The sequence below is a fragment of the Patella vulgata genome, chromosome 4 (genome assembly GCF_932274485.2).
Source record: "Patella vulgata chromosome 4, xgPatVulg1.2, whole genome shotgun sequence".
Lineage (NCBI taxonomy): Eukaryota > Metazoa > Mollusca > Gastropoda > Patellidae > Patella > Patella vulgata.
Genome location: NC_065882.2, coordinates 49,050,132 through 49,072,690, shown reverse-complemented (window position 1 = coordinate 49,072,690; position 22,559 = coordinate 49,050,132). Strand labels below are relative to the sequence as shown.

The 22,559-nt window shown below is 32.5% G+C and overlaps 1 protein-coding gene across 1 annotated transcript in view; it reads right to left on the bottom strand.

The window, feature by feature from the left end:
• Nucleotides 1-22,559, bottom strand: part of LOC126817787 (integrator complex subunit 3) — a 31,187-nt gene that overhangs the window by 4,771 nt on the left and 3,857 nt on the right. The window contains exons 3-31 of the mRNA XM_050544932.1: nt 21,461-21,544; nt 19,866-19,979; nt 19,501-19,585; nt 19,088-19,154; nt 17,075-17,216; nt 16,702-16,831; nt 16,195-16,292; nt 15,140-15,187; nt 13,428-13,571; nt 12,745-12,832; nt 12,503-12,582; nt 11,806-11,897; nt 10,497-10,588; nt 9,018-9,146; nt 8,474-8,606; nt 8,072-8,129; nt 7,537-7,640; nt 7,206-7,250; nt 6,949-7,068; nt 6,545-6,638; nt 6,321-6,380; nt 5,647-5,715; nt 5,308-5,386; nt 4,898-5,011; nt 3,810-3,858; nt 3,458-3,625; nt 2,756-2,850; nt 1,898-1,970; nt 1,165-1,318 (exon numbers count right to left, since the gene is read on the bottom strand). Of these exons, the coding sequence (XP_050400889.1) occupies nt 1,165-1,318; nt 1,898-1,970; nt 2,756-2,850; nt 3,458-3,625; nt 3,810-3,858; nt 4,898-5,011; nt 5,308-5,386; nt 5,647-5,715; nt 6,321-6,380; nt 6,545-6,638; nt 6,949-7,068; nt 7,206-7,250; nt 7,537-7,640; nt 8,072-8,129; nt 8,474-8,606; nt 9,018-9,146; nt 10,497-10,588; nt 11,806-11,897; nt 12,503-12,582; nt 12,745-12,832; nt 13,428-13,571; nt 15,140-15,187; nt 16,195-16,292; nt 16,702-16,831; nt 17,075-17,216; nt 19,088-19,154; nt 19,501-19,585; nt 19,866-19,979; nt 21,461-21,544 (2,808 nt within the window). The remainder of the gene's footprint in view (nt 1-1,164; nt 1,319-1,897; nt 1,971-2,755; nt 2,851-3,457; nt 3,626-3,809; nt 3,859-4,897; nt 5,012-5,307; nt 5,387-5,646; nt 5,716-6,320; nt 6,381-6,544; nt 6,639-6,948; nt 7,069-7,205; nt 7,251-7,536; nt 7,641-8,071; nt 8,130-8,473; nt 8,607-9,017; nt 9,147-10,496; nt 10,589-11,805; nt 11,898-12,502; nt 12,583-12,744; nt 12,833-13,427; nt 13,572-15,139; nt 15,188-16,194; nt 16,293-16,701; nt 16,832-17,074; nt 17,217-19,087; nt 19,155-19,500; nt 19,586-19,865; nt 19,980-21,460; nt 21,545-22,559) is intronic.

The window sequence follows — 22,559 nt, the reverse complement described above, 5'->3', positions numbered from 1 at the left end:
CAAAAATATGTTAAAATGTTGGTTAATTAGTTACATTGGGGATTATGAAAGTGTAAATTCTTATCATAACAATCTATAACACCATTGTTACGTTTTTAATCCATTTTAATCCCTAGGAGCTGGATTCCTATGAAGGCGTCGAAAACGACCTTGTTTAATCCGTTACGGTCAATAACTGCGCCTTCGTGGGAATAAACCGATATTATCTCAGATTAAGTAGACATTTTATTTAGGGGGACAATCCTTAGCATTATTTCAATTTCCGAATCAATTTTAATTATTTTTCCCCATAAAACTATAAATTTAACTGCATTTGTGTTTCAATGCTCAATCTCGCTGGCGGTCGCCGAAGTTGCAATTTGTGATAAAAATATGAAAGTGGCAATTAAAATTTGATTTTGGCAATAATGTTTTGCGGTACTGGCGATTCCTTTAGAGAACCGGCGGAAAAAAGCTTCAAATTCTAATCGTATTTATCCTGGATTAACCATTAATGAGTGTCAATCAACTAGCTGATAATCGGGATTGCGTCAATGAGTAACACTAATCAGTTGTCTTGGATTAATGATTAGTTGATTGACAATTGCCAATGATATTTATATATCTCAAGTCATTATTTACTCGTAATGATTAATCAAAGCGGTAATTATTTGATTTCTGTTTACTATGTAATATATAAAAGCATGCCTATCAGGTACTATTATTTCAAATTATATTATCACCACTGGTCGCAAACGCAAGAACAAGTTGAATAGCGATGATTCTTGAGCGAAAAAACAGTTCGCCATCTATATCATATTTCCGCCACCAAAATGCTCTAAAATCTATATCATTTTATCAGGGATTCAGATTCTGATACCTTTACGGTACCTGAAAATAGAAATAGGCCTATTGTACACGCAAAACATAAATTTATAGAAAATTGTTACATGTTGGTTTTTTTATCACATATTTGGCAGATAAAATATTCCAGTTGGCGAAAAAAAATATGAACATTTTATATCAAAATTATCATCCATTTTGGCAAAAAAAAAATTGAAAGCCAGTGTGAGCCCTGATCTTATGGCATGTGAATTGACTGAGGGTTACATTTTTCAGGCAGTCAATGCCACTGCCAGTCTGTCAATATAAGTGGAAAAATATGATCATATAAACTCAACCCACCTCACTACTCTCTGATTCACTTTCTGTTTCATCTGGAGCAGGTTTTTTATTGCGAATTATCTTTGGACTAATATTACATGCCTTCCTTCCTCGTAACACTCTTGTTCTTTTTAAATCTTCTATATCTTCTGCTAATGCTAATAAATCACTATACCTGTAGAACAAATATTATACAATAACATTGAGAGAGAGAGAGAAATGGGTTTAACGTCCACTCGACACAAACCAGGTCATTTCTGGACTAACATATGGTTTTAATTTTATTTCAATAATTCGCTTGCGCATAGATAGGGGTCTTTAGCAGTAGGAGGAAACCAGATGTCCGGGAAAACCCCCGCGAGGTTGGACAGGCGACCCTACTCCTTGTCACGTACAACCGGGGATTCGAAACCACACCAGCTGACCCAATGACAGGCCTTATGATACAGCATGAACATGCTAACCATTCGGCCATCCAACCCCCCCTAATAGAGTAGAAACAAATATTGCAAGTGAAAAATATTAAATTATTCTGTGCTTGGGGGCCATAAAACACTGAACTCCCCTATAGAACGAACTAAAACAATTTTCCTTATAAAAGTAGGGGCAAAGTTTTAACAACTTTATTGTGAAACCTTTGTGTATAAAACATGTACCGTATATAAAAGTCTTAATTTAATGTAATGACAACATCAGCAGTGTTATTTAAAGTCCTAGAACAAAATAAGAGAACATTACAAATTTCTATACATACTTAGTTTTTTGAGCTTCACCAGCCGTTTGCTGTACTTGTTGTAAAGCCAATTGTATACTTTCATGATTCAAAACTGAAAAAAAAAAGTTATCCCCTATCTAATAAACTGACAATTTTAAATTGCACCTCATGATCACTTAGCATGCTTCTTTGGATCCAATCTTTTAACAATTTGCAGATAGTTGTTTGAGTATGCACAGTAATTGTCATACTCCTCTCAGTGTTTCATTTGATTAGACCTAATCCCACTTAACCCTGCTGTAATGAACGCAAATTTCTGTTCTAAATTATGATTGGTCAATAGTCTTATTAACAATCAATACCTAACTGAGTAACAATATCATTCGGGTTTAAACAGAGCTCCAGATATGTTTACATAACGTTACGTCATGACTCAAGAAATTTATTACGTCAAATTAACCAGTGCATAGCAGAGTCTTGCAGAAAAACTAATTGCATGACAAACGATAACTATCAAAGCGGCTACAATGTAAACAATACTGTTTGAAGACGAACAATACTTTCACCGTTTTTAATACCTTAAATCACTGTCCAAATTTTTAGGGAAGACTCCAGATTAAACGAAGGGCTGTCATGTTGCTGTACTTAGGAGAGATTTTATTGAACAGGAAGAAAAGACATACTCTCTCAAAAGCTCAAGTACCAAAAGTCAATCCAGCAATGGCCAGAAAGGGATTTCTCAAACATCTGCTTCAGGAATATGAGTCCTTGTTGGGATATGCAACTTATGGAACTACTTAACATTATAAATTAGGCATTGTATTTTGAGTTCGCTGAATTAAATTTCAGTTTTGTTCACCAGGAACATTTCTGCTAGTAACAATATTTTATACTTACATGAGATATTACGACACACTTGCCTAAAATGATCTAAATGAGCTAATATCTGATCTAAATTAGGACTGTCCTTTTGTTTTGCTGCATTACCAGTTCTGAAACATCAATAAATTCAAATCGTTTAAGTGGATGTTAAACTCCATTTTCTCTAAGTAGGTTACACTGGGACTTGTGTGCACATAGGGGTCTCTAGCAGTGGGAGGAAACTGGAGGAGATGAAGAAAACCTGTAAGGTTAGGTAGCTAACACTATTCCTTGTCACATACAATCACTTGTCTCAATGACTAATCGTAAATCCCACAAGCAGAGTTGAGTTTAGTTATGAGTGACAACATCTTTTATTCTTCTATACCCCAATCAAGGTATGTACTATTTAATTTATGTAAGACCTAAATCTGCCTATTTCATGTTTTTATTTTGGCTTCAAATGTTATATTAATTATTATTTAGACATTTATTTATTCAAATGGATTGAAATATGATCAGTATTAAATGATTTAAGTTAAAAAATAGAGAAAGGAGATCAAGCCTCGATTGACAAGTAATGATAATAAACAATCTATGCCACATCTTGTCAAAACTCCAAACAGCGATTTGAATGAAATTTTCAATATAATAATTTTGAATCATTTATTTTGGAACTATTATAGCAAGAACGGTCAGCTCTATATCTTAATATTACATACCCGTAATGCATCTTACCTTTGTCGTTTTTTAGGAGAATTATTAAGTTTAGATAGCTGTTGATAAATGACTTCTGCTAATCTATCTTCATGTTCCTGAGCCCAATATTTTAATATTGACGTAGCAAACAGGTCACCTTTCTTACATTCACGACACAATATAGGCCGTAATAAATCTGCTGAAGGGCTAGAGAAAATTTTTTTTTATTTATTAAAATATCAATATACAACCACATTTTATATAATGAACTGCATGTAAAAGTATTATATGGCTTGACAATGGATAAAACTCTTAATTTAAAAAAAGTTCAAGTAGATTTGAATAAGTCTCTAGAAAAAGCTAATATACAAAAGAAAACATAAATACTTACTTTTCTTGTTTTAATAAAACTAACATACTTGTTAAAGCTTCAGCATTAGCTAAAAAAAAATAAAAACATAAATGAAGTTTATATAAAATATTCAAAGATGACTATAATAAAGTTACAGGATACAAACTGATGTATCTTATCTTTATTTTGACTGAAACATTAAACCAACCAGCGGCTGCCAGGCAGGATACGCCCACATTTTCGAGAGATGGATAGAGAACAAGCTAACAAGAAAGTGATTTTTCTTACTATCAAGGGCCATAATTCAGGAAATTACAATTCAATATGCGCGAATATCGAAAGGAACTGAGATCTTTGTGTTATATACTTACATTTCAAGTTTCAACAAAATCGGATAAAAATTGTGACCTCTATAGGGTCCACAACCTTGATATACCATATTTTTACGCTATTTGAGAACGAACGGCGGCCATTTTGTCTGTCAATTTTGGGCTGATTTTCACGTAATTCGAACTCAGTCGTCCTTAGGGTGTAACGCCGTAACGGTGATATATTAATACGTTTTTTTAAATCGGATAAAAATTATGACCTCTATAGGGTCCACAAGATAAAAACACGATTTTTCGTACAATCAGGGGCCATAATTCAGGAAGTTATGGTCCGATATGCGCGAATATCGAAAGGAACCGAGATCTTTGGGTTATAAACATATATTTCAAGTTTCAACAAAATCGGATAAAAATTGTGACCTCTATAGGGTCCACAAGCTAAAAACATGATTTTTCGTACAAACAGGGGCCATAATCCATGAAGTTTCGATCCGATACATGCCAATATCGAAAGCAGCCGAGATCTTTTGGAGATAAACCTATATTTCAAGTTTCGTCAAAATCGGATAAGAATTGTGGACGGACGGATGGACGGACAGGGGCGACGGCATAATACGTCCACATGAAAATGTGGGCGTATAAAAATACATAAATCCACTGTAATACAAAGAATACAAATTTCTATTATTCATTATTTATATATTTACTTTCCATGCAACATAATAATTTTTTTTTTTTTTTAAACAGACCCAGTATTTTTTTTTTATTTAATAAGGAGTCTTTAAACAATGTACTTACTTTGAAAGTCTAATTTAGGTAATATTGATAAAATATGTTCAACCGGTATATTATGAGAAGAAATAAGCTGCCATAAAAAATATTGTTCTATTGTTTCCCACTCTAAACTTTCATCTGAAATATACCCATATGCATGTACATTTAACTAAAATCATTTTATATCATTCACCATGTCGCCCCCATCATTCTAATTGAGTAATTCTGAAGAAGTCAAATGTTAATTGTCCTTTAACTTATAAGCACACTTTGGGTCAGTGGTCTGCTGTAATTATAAAGATCATTACTGTTAAAACAAAATGATTATTCTCTTATACAGAATAAGATACTTCTTTAAAAGGAAAATGGGATGGAGTAACATTTGATAGTAGTAGAAAGATATTCATAAAAAGGTTTAAAAAAACCAAACTTACTCAACACTGAAAGAAATGTTTCTTTATTCTTAAACATAACAAGATGACCTTGTAATATCTGACATATCAGATCTTGTAGCTAAAAATATAAACATTTATAAATATTTTAATGATGGTTTAATAATAAAATAAAAAGAACACAATTATGTAGATCATATCATACTAATTAGTAATTGTTATCTGACTATTCAAATAATGTTGTAGGACAAATTCAATAACTTCTCCAAAAGTCAGTTGTAAGTTCTATTGGTTAGCATTAAACAAAATCAGGATTTTTATTTTCTATATTTTAAGAGATTTTACTCTGAGAAAAGAGAGTTAAATAGAGGAAAGCTATACCTGTATTCCATCTATACTAGAAGTTATCATATGAAAAAGACTGGCATTACCAACAGATATACCAGGAAACTACAAAAGAAAAAAAATTGAACTAAAAAATAAAATATAAAGTGCGAATTCCTTTCTAATTTTACTAGAAAAATATATAATTTACAATCTTCTGAGCATTATTTTGCCACACCAACATGGAATAATATTTTCTGCGAAAAGATAGCAATTGGTTACGTGCAGTCACACCAGAACAAAAGCATGCGACAGACTTTCTGGTTAATCAAAAATAATCCTGATTTCCAAATCTCAAGTCGGAGACATTCAAGATTAAAGGGAACAAGTTTTCATTGATAAAGGTATATAAACATTGAGACATTCCTGATCGTAGACTTTTAAACTAGCATGAGAAGTATCTTTTCACTTCTTCTATAATCTTTGAAATACTGACAGAACAGCTTCATTATGGCAGCTTTTAGACATCTTTAGGTTTTGCGAATGAATAAGTACTTACATGTGTATAGATATCAGGTATGAGGTATGTAAAAAGTACTTACATGTGTATAGATATCAGGTATGAGGTGTGTAAAAAGTACTTACATGTGTATAGATATCAGGTATGAGGTGTGTAATAAGTACTTACATGCATATAAATATCAGGTATGGGGTATGTAAAAAGTACTTACATGTGTATAGATATCAGGTATGAGGTATGTAAATAATCTAACATCATCTTCTTGACATAACTGCAATACATAAACACAGATAATAATACACGTCGTACCTTACATAAGAGGTAATCACACATCCTTTTGTGTTGCAACATACATTTCTTTTAGAAGATGAAACATCCATAAAATATTGATACAAATGACTGTAAATATGTGACTATAAAACTCATTACACATACCTGTAAATCACCTAATAAACAAGATGTTAAATCTTTACTATCTTGACCTTTACAAAAATCTTTATATGTTTCCATCTTCTCGTCACCATTTTTACTGTACATAAACACAAATAAAATTCATCATGATAGCTTTTAAACACATAAACACAAAAAATTCATCATGATAGCTTTTAAAACAAGACTAAATATATCAACATTTTAAATATCAACAGGGCCTAGAGTTGTCTTACTGCAAATAAACTTCACATTTCTATAAACAGATTTAAAACTTTTCAATACTGCCTCCTGGAAATACCATTTAATACCATGTTATTGAAACTTAACACTTTTATACCATCTCCTGGAAATAACATTCCCAGTTCAATGTTCAAGACCTGTGCAGATATAATTGTAATCATACTAACCTGACTTTAAGAAAGTATAATAAATGATAACCTATTCTAGGTTGTCTACTATACATTTCACCTAATAACTGTAATAATGGTTGCCTTCTCGGATCCTCTTCAGACATCTGATTTAAAAACCTGAAAACAACAGAATAATAAACAAGCATTTTTTTAAAGCTTCCACAAATAAGGTTTACTTTAGCAAAACAAAAGAAAAATATGTAAATACAATGTTCACTTCCTTAAATTTGAAAGAGTTTGAAATTTTAACTTACCTAAACATAACAAACAATGGAGAACCTATAGAATCTTCTATAGACCTGAAATAAATAAGTTAATAAACTGTCAATATGTATTTGGAACAAAAATATAATTAAATTTGTTAAAGTTTAAAGTCTACATGTATGGTCCTAAAAAAAAGACAGATTTATATTCTAACCTTCATATTAACAATCCAATTACAAAAAATATAATTTGATAAATATTTTCGAAAAATTAATATCCTTTATGTGTTAATGTATATCTGTTAAATCTTTTAAAGTTTATGGTCCCAAAAAAGAAAGATTTCTATTAGTTATCATATTACTTCTAAATTCAAAGACTTACTCATCATCAACATCTAAAGGAAAAAGAGTTTTAAAGAATTGAGGACTCAATATCTGACAAAGACAGGTAGCTAGTGTAGAAGCCATCTCTTGATCAAATTCATCCTGAAAAAATAAAGAATCCAAGTAAAGATTTGAGAAATGTTATCATGATTAATCAAATTAATTAACTGTATGCGCTGTGAGCATGCCTCTGTGCATGGAGTACTAGCGCTATATAAATGTACATTATTATTATTATTATTACCAAGAATAAATAATAATGTTAAGACAATAATTGGAATACAGAAACCTTCATATCAAATCAGAAATAATATGCAACTTGTGTTTGTATACAATGAAATTGAAAAAAACCAAAATAGTGAATCTAATTAATTAATTAAATTATTAAATACTGCACCAAAAACAAACTAAACAGAACCATTAAGGTTCTTACAACAAACTGGTTATTATGATGTTACTTTAAAATTTATAAGTTCAACAGTTTTGCTTCCTATAGCAAACAAACAAATTTTATCTTTCATAATATAACTTACCTCTTGTATAACAAACTGCATCAATCTATCAACTAACTCACACTGTGTTTCTTGATCACTTTAATATAAACATTCACAATAAGTATTATTTTATCAGAGAAACAAATAATTAAACTGTACAAAAATATAAGCAAATAGATTCTTCACTATTAGGGATCTCTCAATTTCCCTTACAACATAAAACTTACCCAATTTAAGTTAATTCAGTATGTACGTTTAACACTTCTGAATTTCTGAATTTTAAAGTTTCATGATTGTTTGTAAATATCAGTGAATTAAAATTAAATTTTTTCATATGCATTAAATATTTATAATGGATTTCTCTTCCTTTTGCAAGGCTTAATATCTCAATAAAGTACCATTTTATCTAAAATCACCCTGAGATTAGAACATTTAGCTTACGGTTCATTTTGTAGTTCGATAGTTAGATCTTTAATATCACCAGATAATTGTGATACATGTTCAGATATATTAACATGTTGGTAACATGGCATATCTCTTATAGGCTGAAACTTGACATCATTTCTTATTCTTCCTACAAACAAAATATCACATATTGATTACAGATTTCAAAGAAATAGGCATGTTTGAAAGAATCAGATGAAAAAAAAATGCGCTGTTTGAAAATGATCACTAGATTTAATTAAGTGGGTTACGTAACTCCTTTTGTACGAGTGTCATCATCATAATCGTGACAATCAGAATAGCTTAGGAAATATGTAGACATGGTTATCAAAGTGCTTGGGAATGACTTACAAATTGCAGAATTATTGTGCCCACATACAGAAACTGAAAGTTTGTATTTCTTTGAAATATTACCATATAGCTAAAGACAGATATACAAGATAGATACAGCTTTCTAAGTCTCCCCATTCATTTTGATTTTTTTTCTTTTTTATTAGTAACCCAAACACATGATAAAAAAACCCCTCTAAAAAACACTTACCAATAGGAATGTCATCTTCATCATCACTAAATTTAGCTTCTGGAACACCAGCTAGATTGTTATCTAAATGATTCTCACCATTACCATTATCTATATCAATAGCTTCACCTTTACCTGTATCTTCTTTTACTGAAAATATCATATGTGTTTATAAGAAATCTCAATCCATTACTCTAAATAGAAGCATTGCATAAAACTTGCCAAATGTTTTTATTGTATATTTGTGACCACATCTCCAACTTTACCTGAGCAATAAGGTCCTTCCCAAACACAGAATTGAACCCAGGAAATGTTCTCAAAAACGCAACTTGACTTCTGAGATGGGAATGTGTTCTCCATGATTTCATGCTGCACGTGCTGTTCACCGGGCCCAACCCTATAAAATGCACCCTCATACCTGGTTGAATCATTCACACTACAACGTCAGCAGCATGCCACGACTCACAACACCTGAGAGGAACCAGGTACTTGGAAGACTCGACGCTGGCCACAATGCCCAAGCCGTTGCCAATCACTTCCAGGTCAATGTTCGAACCATCTACAGGCTTCAGCAAGGCTTTCTGGCCACCAACACCACGGATGATCGCCTTCGAACTGGTAGACCAAGGGTTACCACAAGGCGACAAGACCGCCATGTTGTGCGACAGGCTTTTCTGAGAGTGTGGTTCCAGGTGCCAATGGTGTTCATCAATCGTCTGGTCCACTCCATGTACAGACGCTGCGCTGCTGTTATTGACACTCGCGGTGGACACACCAGATACTGATGTATAGACTGTTTACAGACTCTAAACCTTCTCGTAATGTCTTGGAATTATGATGAATTAATCACCAACGTTTCAACATACTGTTCACAAAAAATTGCTTTGATCCATTTAGTAAGTCGTTTTCTAGAATGATTTGATTAAAATGTCTCTCTGATTTTGAAATCGTACTGACGTTTTTTTCTTGCTGTTTAGTATAATATAAATGAAATCGGGTTTAGAGCCATTAGGAAAATTTTGCCTTCCTTTGAATTACAACTTCCAAGGGTTCCTTTACGTGCATGCAAATCTGTACATAGGACCTCAGTTTTTCTTCCCGTTACAAACACCTTGTACTGTTCCTTGTCGGGGTTTTCTTGCTAGGTCCTCCGTCCTGCACTATCAACAGGGGGCAACCAGTCTTGGAAATCCCAAGGAACTTTCTCAACTAACGATCTCTGGAGCTCCCGGTAAGAAGCCCGTCCCTAACTCATGGAGCCACAGTCGCTCCCTGCTACAAATATATAGTCAGCGTATCTTAAAAGTCAGCAAAATATCCTACTAGTTTTAAAAATAAATTTCTCTATTCTTAATACTTCTAAGTTTTCAAGGTGATTGGGCTCAATATACTTTTAACAATTATGTTACTATGGACTACCTATGCTGTATCACTGAACAATATGTTCCATATTTTATTGAATAATTATGTTCTATTGTGTATTTAAATCCATTTACTTACTTTCCTGTGAACAGAATTCAGGAAAGGTATCTCTGATCAATAGACGTAATTCTTTATCTAGTTTACTATTATCAAATAACGGTGATAATGACCTGTAAAATCAAAATAATCAATTATACACAAAACCCAATAGAACACCTTATTATGGGAGATTAGATAAAAAGCGGACAGTTCTCACTATAATAGTTAAAAAATAGATAACGTAATTAGAATATGCTGAAACTTTCAGTCAAATTGCTCCACTCTGAACCAAGATATTAGCTTTTGAATTTTAGACTAGCCTTGATCATCATTACTAAAGTCGGTATGATAAAAAAAACAAAGACTTGATTATCCATTTTTACATTTAATTATTTTTCAAAAAATGTATTTCAATCCTCTAAAAATCGCAGGCTAGCGATGGCATCAAGAGTTGATTATTGTCTGGATAAGTTAATCAATGTCTAATTAATAATTTAGATAACATTTCAGACCTAAAGAAAGACCTGCAATAGGCAGATTTAGCTCTTGCATAATGTATGTTTAATCTGAAAATAAATCAATCACTTGCACTTTATCTTTTAATAAAGCATTGAACAATCAAATTACTTATCACCCTGCTTAAACATACATTATGCAAGAGCTAAATCTGCCTATTTCAGGTCTTTCTTTAGGCCTGAAATGTTATCTTAATTATTAATTAGACATTAATTAACTTATCCCGACCATAATCAACTCTCGATGAGATCGCTAGCCTGCGATATTTACTGGATTAGGATCTGATTTGCTACTCAACTTTCATTCATGATTTAATCATGAAATGGATAACCAAGACTATGTTTTTTTATCATACCGACTTTAGTAATGATGATCGAGGCTAGGTCGAAAATTCAATCGCTAAATTCTCGGTTCAGAGTGGATCAATTTGACTGAAATTTTCAGCAAATTCCCTTTACATTATCTATTTTTTAACTATTGTAGTGAGAACTACACCCATAATGTATCTTTAACCTTAGCAGAAAATGCTCATTATCAAACTTTGTCAAAGTAATGATGCAATAAAACTATCATTCTATCACCATTCACCTAATAAATCTCTAGACCAAGTTTGAACTTTCTACCTCAATTAGAAGCACAGTTATTGTCCTCAAAAAAGTGTTTCGGACAGACAGAAAAGACCATTACAATTCATATAGACAGATGACTAAAAAATATCAATAAATATTGTTCAATAAACATACAAGAAATAAATATGGAATTGAAAAGGAATTATAAGTGTTATTACATATAAAATTGTACACCAAGTGACCAATATCTAGCTATTACTTACGGCAAAACTCTTTTATTTACAATAGTCTGTAGAGAAAGATGTACTCCTTGTTTAACTTGTGTAGCTAACATTGGACAAAAATTAACAAAAGACTGAAATAACAAAACATTTCAGAGCACTGTAAATTATGTTCAAATACCCAAAGAATATAATGGCAATTCATAATATACTGAGACTCAATAAAAAAAAAAAAGAAAAAAAAAAGGCACAAATGATTTAACTGGAAATGCTTGCTGGACATATTGCAGCAGAAATGATATTTCTGGTATGAATGTAGACTAAATATTACCGATAAAAAAAAAATCAACAACAATCCACAGAGGCCATAAAAACTTTAGTGAAATGTTGGCACAAAGAAGTCAAAATCTCAAGTCATAGACGTGTCTTTTGTCACTCATTGCCATCTAGGAATTGACCGATCAAAGTAATAGCATCCAAAGCTTCTGGCAACAGCTCTGGTACTCATGCTCTCTTGAAATAACGCAATTTATGATAACTGAAAATCTTGAAGAAATTCTAGACCAAGCTATGGTATATGAAAATTCCATATATTGTCACGTTTCTCACCAACCAACGAATCTGTAATAATTTTAAGTATTGAGAATTATACATTTGGAACTTGTGCTCTGTTGTTATCTTTGTGGCCACGGTATAAATGAAGATATAATTAAGACTTCTCTTTGCCTTTCTAACTTACCCTTGCTAGAAAATCAAGTAATGTAGCAGTAATAGCTGGATGTGGTCTCATTGAATGATACATTACTAATATGGCAGGTTCTGGAGAAAAAAACAACACACAACCATACATTAAACTCTCAAAAAAAGATAATTTCTTCATAATAAACATTAATCTGAATTTAACATTTAAGCATTAAAACTAGAAAATAGAAATAGAAAAGACAATGTCTTCTTATTCTGTAAAAAAATAACAAGACTCACCAATATTCATTATACTATCTTTTTCAGGATCAAAAAAGAACCAATCATAAAAGAGAGATAACTTGGCTATGGAAGCTGCCACATTTGACTAAAAATAGAGAGAAAAATTATAATAATCGGTAGATACTTTATTAATGTAGTTCAAATTACTGGTATTACTTTTAGCGACACCGCAATCAAGTTGTTATAAATCATTCAGATTTGCACAGTTTGTCCTTTAGAGTAGATGTTGCATTAAAAGGTCTCAATGCACCAGATAATCAATAATCATTCTCCTTATTTGACAAGAAAAGGCTTAAAATGTTTATTAGATAGTAATCTAAATGAATAAAACATAAAATGTACAAAACAAATATCCTCAACATGAACTCAACAGCAATTAATGGGACATTTAGATTGCCAAAACGTCTGGTAGGATTAATTTGAATACTTTTTGAAGTAATGTTTTAAATATGGCTATTGTCTGTGGTCTGAAAGTCTAAATTTACCTTTATGTCAGTTATGTCATGTCTTTACGATACTGCAGCCAAATAAATTGGGTCTTTCTGTTTATAAATAGTTATACTTATCTTTGAAGATTCCATGATATAATGACGAAGCTTTTTGTTCTCAGCAACATAATTATTTAAGTAGTGTACCCAGGTTGTTTTCAATAATTTATTTTAAAGAGAGAAAATACTTACAGTACACGTTGTGAGAAGCCAACCAATCACAGCCCAACGTGGAATGATATCGGAACAAAGAAGTTCATTGGAGGGATGAAAGACTGCACAAATATAACGAATTAAATCACAGCGTAATGTTTGGCTTTCTGGTGTTGACAAATACTGTAATATACAAAGTGTAACCACACTATATAATGGTAATACTTTTAAGAAATTATTATAACTAAAGGTCAGGTCCAAATTCTACATATTTTATTGATTTTCTAATCTTGAATTAGTTTGAACATGTTCAACCCAGATTACAAATAAGATTGTTTTTAATTAACCAATCAACATGCCATTTTTGATGTTATCAGGGTGGATGTCATCTTCACTCACTGTAAACTAAAAAGGCAGTGCTAGTTAAATTTTGCCAAATTTGATTAGTAAATTTAAAAATTGATTAGCAGTTTTTCAGTTTCAACATAAAACACCTTAATAACAAGATATTACTTTAATTTTAATTCCTAACAAATGAGTAGATGTTATTCTTAAGATTTTTTTTAGCACTGCTACAGGTATGCCTAGCTGTGACCATTTCTGAATGTGATGTAGTGTGTGTGTGCGAGTTAGTTGTATTTTACGTCCGCTTCCACAAGGTGATATTGCAGACAAGGTGCCTAAATGTGTAAAAAAGCTTTATTTAACGTCTGCTTCCACCGAAGCGATATCGCTGACAAGGGTGCCTAAATTCACTGTGTGTGAAATAGCTTTATTTAACGTCCGCTTCCACCGAAGTGATATCGCAGACAATTACATGTTATATATACATAGTGATAATATTTACAATGTGATTAATAGATTAAAACGGATAATTAGGTTTTTTTTTTTTAGATATATATGTACAAACAATAGATAAAAGGACGAGACATGATATAACAAGTGCGGAAAAAAGAAGTGCAGTAGACTTTTGGTTAGGTCTTATATCTGAAGCCAATTCTTGTCAGTGGGTTCCAAAGCCCCATTCATTTTAATTCTTATTTCTTCGTGCATCTACTTTTAATCGTGTGTTACTATTTTTGTTCAATCGGACGCACACAATATTTCACAAATAATCTTGATTAACTAGACGCACGTGATATAAATAATATTTTACGGGAATTCTTACATTGATTTCTCATTTTACAATACGTTTACACGTATTTATTTTTTGTATTTTATTTACAATACGTGGGGTTGCACTGAATTTAATATTGATATAATCACTCGAAATTGACATGTCTCGCAACATTAGTGGTACTACTTGATTCCCTATTTCCGGTTTAATAGTACCAATTCATAGAGTTATGTCCCTGTATTATATAGTATGATAAATCTTTGCGTCAATATCCAAAATGACAGGCATATTAATGATTAGCAACGGACAAAATATGTATCACAAATTGCTGCGATACTCGTTGTCAGCAGCCCTGAAAGCTATATCGCATTTACAGCATACCCAGATTAACTATTATGTCACAAACACATAACTTTGTATATACATAGCAAATGACAGTTATCCTAATTATCTTAATTGAAGGAAAAATTAGTTGCATTTCGGATGGAATCTATTTAATACTAGCTAATATAAACCATTCTGCAACTGCTTGGCTTTGATTTTGAGTTTTCTAGTCAACATGTACAGTGTAACTTATACAAAATATTTTTACAAATATACAATAAAGTAATATTATACAATAAGACTATCTTACCTGTCTCTGAAACCAGTCTTGATATCTTTTATGTTGACCAAACTTAACCTGTAAATAAAGGTAAATCAAAACAAGTTAATAAGCCGTTGCCAGGCAAGATGCGCAAGAGATGGACAGAGAACACGCTAAAGGAGCAATTTCCGTACAGTTAGTGGCAATAATACAGGAAGTTAAGGTCTGGCATGCGTCAATACCAAAAGGATCCAAGTTTCATCAAAATTGAATAAAAATTGTGACCTCTAGAGGGTCCACCAGCTAAAACTGCGATCAGGGGCCGTAATACAGGAAGTTACAGTCTGACATGCGCAAATAGTGAAAGGAACCAAGATCTTTGGGACATGAACATATATTTTAAGTTTCATCAAAATCGGATAAAAATTGTGACCTCCAGAGGGTACACAACCTTGGTATTACATACTTTTACACTATGTGTGTATGTGTGAAATAGCTTTATTTAACGCTCGCTTCCACTGAAGTGATATCGCAAACAAATTATCGGATACAATGTATATTGATTTGGGATGTTATATACCATTAGGATATGTGACATATATGACTAATTTCTACGTGCTGTCGGCCGACATCAAGGAGATTAAAACGTCCAACAATGGAGAAATCCCAGGTCAATCACGTAGATTTAGTTTATAATCACTTATTGGATTGATACATAGTCCGACAAAGGAGAAGCAAAGACTTCTGTTTGGGATTGGATTGTGCGATAAAGGATTAAGTCAGACAATCAAGGCAGATTAACTAGTTAATCAAGGTAGGTGTATAGGCAGTATAACACGATAAGTATGTTGATCACTTAATTACCTATCAATCCATCCTATTATCAACGATAATTGGGTTGAGTGATAGATTACACTCAGTACACTATATTAATTTTGGAATTTTGAACATTACTAACCATACCCTGGCTGATGTCCGATTGGGCATATTCCTGGTTTGACAATTTAGGGCGTTTGGAAAATAGTGTTGGACATTTTCGGAATATACGGGCAAAATCCCATCACTGGTTAAGACAGCTATTAGTTTATAGAAAACTACTTTACCTTTGTAATAAGGAAGACTAGCTTATTTTCCATATCCGGTGTAAGACGACTAACTAAATATTTTCTAGATGTTCGGATCTGAAACAACTGTACTAAACCTATAAAATAATACAAATAATAATAGTTAAATAAATGATGTTATAACCTGAATTGTTTTATAAATATCTGTAGCATTTAACAATCAAATTGGTTGCCATGGTTTTGTTGCCATCAAATTAGTAGATCATTTTATCCAACTGATTCTATTTACTGTGATCACATACGAAACAATTTTAAAAGATTTGTTTTCCCTCTCAATGGAATTACTTTCTACACAGCAAATTTACTGAGGATATAGTCTGAATAATTATTCTCTTGGCTATTTCCAATCGACAAATTTTGGGTCGGCAGTCAAAATTAACTGGCCACCACTGCTCTCGGACAGTTGTAACACGCCTCAGAGTATCTGATTTTTTGGGGGTCAAATGAGGTTCCTGGTTTCAGTACAAAATAATGAAATTAACAAACCTGTAAATTGTGGACTGATTGATGAGGGGTTTTTCATCATATCATACCAGAATTTTTCGAACTCTGGTATTCTGGCAACATTTTGTAATAAACGAACCAAGTCTCTACCTATCACCATACATTCAACAAACTAAAAAAAAGAAAGAAAAAAAGGTCAAAGCATAAGGAACCAAACTACTTTGAATATATATTTTAATAATCTATCAGATATTCTATATGTTTTTTTAGATATATATATAAAAATTTAATGTAAACTTTCAAATTACTATAATGATCTAAATATATCTAACTATAACATCATTGTACAGTTGTCCATTGTATAATGCATACATGTAAATCTATAATGAATGAAATCCAATTAGTATTACTCTACCTTTTCCCGTAATAATAATATACAAAGATCTGTCTCCTTCTGTCTAACAGCAGCTAGACCAGGTAAACAATGATCTAACATAACACGTAAAAATGTATATATCACGGACGGTATTAAACCTGGCTGTTTCTCTAACCAACTCCTGAAAAATACATTAAATAGTCTTCAGGATCGGTCACATGGCTTCAATATAACAATAAAATTTGAAAACTGTACTTCAAAACAAGCCAAGGCGGGGGGATAACATTATGGGCTTCCTTTAGTTACTTTAATAACAAATTACTCTTAGAGAGCTGGTGCTCTCCTTCGTTATTGACGGATTCTATACACAAGTAATATGAAAATAAGACCTTTCCCCCATCTCGGTTCTAAGGCTATTTTGGAATCCTTACCATCTATTTTTCACCGTGATTCTTCTTTTTTCGCCAAAATGAATCATTTCTTGCCACATCCGACACATATTTTCGTTCACGGTAATATTCCATTCCTAAATTCGGAATATTGGCTGCGCGCAGACTTGACTTTCACAATGGCGGATCATTTCAAATGAATTTTGATTGTGTTTTTGGATCGCTAAATTCTACATGAAAATAGTGTTGGATTATTATAAATTTGTGTCAGATGTGGCAAGAAATGATTTCCTTTTGGCGAACAAAGAAGAATCACGGTGAAAAATAGACGGTAAGGATTCCAAAATAGCCTTAGAACCGAGATGGGGGAAAAGCCTTATTTTCATATTACTTGTGTATAAGATCTGTCAGTAACGGAGGAGAGCACCAGCTCTCTAAGAATTTGTTACTAAAGTAACTAGGCTTCCTTGAATTAAGCTGATCTGATATTGTACTGTAGTGCATGGGTTCCACGTCGGCCATATATGACCGTTCCTAGATCTGACCTAACGGTCATTTTGCACGCCGGAAAGAGGGTCTTTTTAAAAAAAAAAAAAAATTTCAAACATGACTACGATCGACCTTCACTGTGTAACTATACAAGAATGCACGTCGTCTAGAAGCCAATCTCATGATTGGTGTTATAGAGTTGTACTGAGTGTTGTGTTGATAATTAATGATGAGTGTCTGGTAGTAGAGCAATAAATGTTAATTGATAAGTGGGAATCTAATCAACGGCGTGAAGCGGCCCATTGTTAATCATTCACGTATTGTCCACGTGTCATAAGAATTTTCAAATGCATTTAAAAATAAAATGTTTATAGCGGTATTACGGCCTTGTGGAAATTGTTGAAATAAAATCTAGAGATTAGTTAACTTGCTTACCGAACAATTAAGAAAAATATGTATTCCAGTTCTATTGTGCAGCAATATTGATAATTCCACGTGTAGAAGAAATGTGTATATACGGTTACTCTTATACACGACCATATTCTAGGGGGCGCTAGTGTCGCTCGCCGTGAAGTTAGTTATCCGTTAGTCATTTAGTTATACATTATTAGGATTTACGTCACAATTCTGCGGCCCGTAATTCCGTAAGAGATGGTCTAAAACCCAAAAAATGTGAGATATATGCCATGGATAATTATATATTTATCTTCATTTCAAAGTTATTGTATTACAACTCAAAATTATCCAGGTCAGTGTGTTTTCTATAGAGCACATGTTAATTACGTGTGAGCTACTGAAATGTTTTTTCTCCGGCCAATTCAACTATTTCGTTATTTAAGTAGCCAAAACGGAATATTTAATTATTAAATAATTATCATAAGCCTTAATAATATTTCATTTTTAAGTCAAATATATTTTTTTTGTGCACCCCATGGTGACAAAGTAGTATAGACACGTGAATTCACAATACCCTACCATGAATAAAAAACATGAAATATAAATTTACTTTGAAAAGTTTTCGTGCGTTATCAAAAATGACCGGCAGTGAAAATTTTGAAGTGGAAGCCCTGCTGTAGTGTTTCCTCTTCAATCATTGCTATCCTCACTAGATTTTATGGCAAGAGTCTATACATAACACAAATATAAAGGCCTGGATATATTTGGATTTACCTACCTGTGTTCATAAAACATATCAACCACACTTTCACACAGGTATACATTCTTTGAAGATATATCTCCGCCTAAAAACAAATTGAGTTCAGAATTTCCAGAGCATGGCATATAAACTAATATTTCAATAATCTTATAAATATATGTGAAAAATATTAAAGATATTATTTTCTTCTGCGACATATTCCCTAAATCAAAAGATGCTGCTCAAAATGGCAGACTTAATAAAAATGCAAATGGAAACACTAAGTCAACATAATTTTCTAAAGTTGTTTAAATGTGATGTTTGTGAGAAGTCATTAATATAGCCCAGTGATCATTGGACAAAATTACAAAAGTAATATAAAAACCTTCATCTTAGAATATTTATTTTGTGTTGCCTTACTAAATACACAGAAAGATAAATGACATATTAACCTGATATTTGTCTTAATACAACAAAACAAACGCTATCTGCACCTTGTACATTATTTTTGATTAACTCCCTACATAACCATAAAATCTGAAGAAAACAAAAAAAAGACTAATGAAAGGCAGAAAAAATGTCTTGTCGTACCTAGATGGGCTGAAAACAAAAGAACGTACAGATGCATAATTCATGCAAATTAAATTTTAAAAAAAAACAACAAAAATCATGTATTTATTGTGTGTGTGTGGTATTTTTCTTGTGGACATTCTCTACACTGTTTCTTTTTTATTGCACCTTCAATTTGTATGTTAAAAGTTCATATATATTATCATTTCTTAATAAAAATAGAAATGGATGATTATAATTCTCTTACCTGTGCCCTAACAGTATCATACAATTTCAACCATTTTTCAAATATAATTTGGTTTGTCTTTAATAAAACAGTATTCAACCCATCTCTACTCACAAGATTCATGTCTCTGTAACTCTGAAAGACAATAGTAACAAGGGGATCATTTAAAATGTTTAGATAGTCTAAATCAAACTGACAAAACAGCTTGTGGGTATTTTATCAGTTATTGACCAAATTAAAGGATATGGCCATCTTAAACATACATTATGCAAGAGCTAAATCTGCCTATTGCAGGTCTTTCTTTAGGCCTGAAATGTTATATAAATTATTAAATAGATATTTATTAACAAAACAAGACCATTATCAGCTCTCGATGGCATCAGAAATTCAAGATTTGAACGAGATTAGAAAGGTTCGCCTTTTACAAATTTAATTTAACCAGTAGCTGCCAGGCAGGATACGCTCACATTTTCGAGAGATGGATAGAGAACAAGCTAAAAAGAAAGTGATTTTTCCTACAATCAAGGGCCATAATTCAGGAAATTACAATTCGATATGTGCCAATATCGAAAGGAACCGAGATCTTTGGGTTATAAACATACATTTCAAGTTTCATCAAAATAGGATTAAAATTGTGACCTCTATAGGGTCCACAGCCTTGATATACCATATTTTTACGCTATTTGAGAACGAAGGGCAGCCATTTTGTCTGTCAGTTTTGCGCCGATTTTCACGAAATTCAAACTCAATCGTCCTTAGGGTGTAACGGTGATATAATAATATGTTTTTTTAAATCAGATAACAAAATATGACCTCTATAGGGTCCACAAGCTAAAAAAGCGATTTTTCGTACAATCAGGGGCCATAATTCAGAAAGTTACGGTCAGATATGCGCGAATATCAAAAGGAACTGAGAACTTTGGGTTATAAACATACATTTCAAGTTTCAACTCAATCGGATAAAAATTGTGACCTTTATAGGGTCCACAAGCTAAAAACGTGATTTTTCGTACAATCAGGAGCCATAATTCAGGAAGTTACGGTCCGATATATATCGAAAGGAACCGAGACCTTTGGGTTAAAAGCATACATTTCAAGTTTAAACCAAATTGGATAAAAATTTTGACCTCTACATTGTTCACAAACTAAAAACGTGATTTTTCGTACAATCAGGGGCCATAATCCATGAAGTTACACTCTGATACATGCCAATATCGAAAGGAACCAAGATCTTAGGGTGATAAACCTATATTTCAAGTTTCATTGAAATTGGATAAAAATTGTGACCTGTAGACTGTTCACAAACAATTGTGGACGGACGGACAGGGGCGACGACAATATACGTCCACATGAAAATGTGGGCGTATAAAAATGGGAAAGCGAGGCTAAGTCTCGAATATACCAGTGCCCTGGTTACCACAATGCACACATCTTGTCAAAACTACAAAGAGTGATAAGTTGGCTCAGAATGAAGTAATTTGAATGAAATTTTCAATATTTTCATTTTACATTATCTATTTTTGAGTTATTATTGCAAGAATAGTCAGCTCTTTATCTAAATCTTACATAATGTATCTTTAAGCATTTAATTCAATTAAATAAGGAATATACTATACCTTGCTGGCATTTTTAGCATCCACCAATATGGAATACAACAAACCCAGTTGTACTTCCTCATGTTGAGCATTTCCTTTAGAAATCTTGAATGTAAAACAGTAAACACAGTCATATAATTTAAGAGTGAAGAGGCATTTAACATTACATAATGCTAGCTGGGTTACCCAGCATCACACCGGTAGAGTTTATCTCAATTTTTGTAACATCTGTCAATTTCATTAATGAGTACTGCACCAAATACATGTAAACAGCAGGATTTAATTTCTTATAAAACAGCGGCTGCCAGGCAAGATAAGCCCACATTTTGCAAAAGATGGATAGAGAACAAGCTAAAAGAAAAGCGATTTTTCGTGCAATCAGGGGCCATAATCCAGGAAGTTATGGTTTAAAATGGTTTTAAATTGACTGAGATATTTCACGATTATCGAAAGGAACCAAGATCTTTGTGATATAAACGTAAATTTAAAGTTACATCAAAATTGCGGCCTTTAGAGGGTCTACAGCTTTGATATACCATATACATGTATTTACACTATTTGCATACGAGGGTCGGCCAATTTGTCCGGGAGTTTTGGTCCAATTTTCACGAAATTCGAACTCAACCGTCATTACGGTGTAACGGAGATATATTCGTTTTGTAAATAGTATAACAACTGTGAACACTAGAGAGACCACAAGCTAAAAATGCGAAGTTTTGTACAATCAGGGGCCATATGATTCAGGAAGTTATGATCCGATATGCGCAAATATTGAAAGGAACCAAGACCTTTGGTTTATAAACATGCATGTCAAGTTCCATCAAAATCAGATGTGTCCACAAGCTAAAACGTGATTTTTCGTACAATCAGGGTCCATAATCCAAGAAGTTTCAATTCAATACATGTCAATATCAAAAGAAACCAAGATCTTTTGAAGATAAAACTATTTCAAGTTTCGTCAAAATCGGACGGGACGGACAGAGGAACAGGGGCGACGACAATATACATCTACATGAAAATGTGGGCGTATAAAAAAAATAATTACAATGAAATTAACAAGCCAACAGTGAGGCTGAACTCCCATGCCGAAATCCCAAAATAAATAGATGACACATATTAA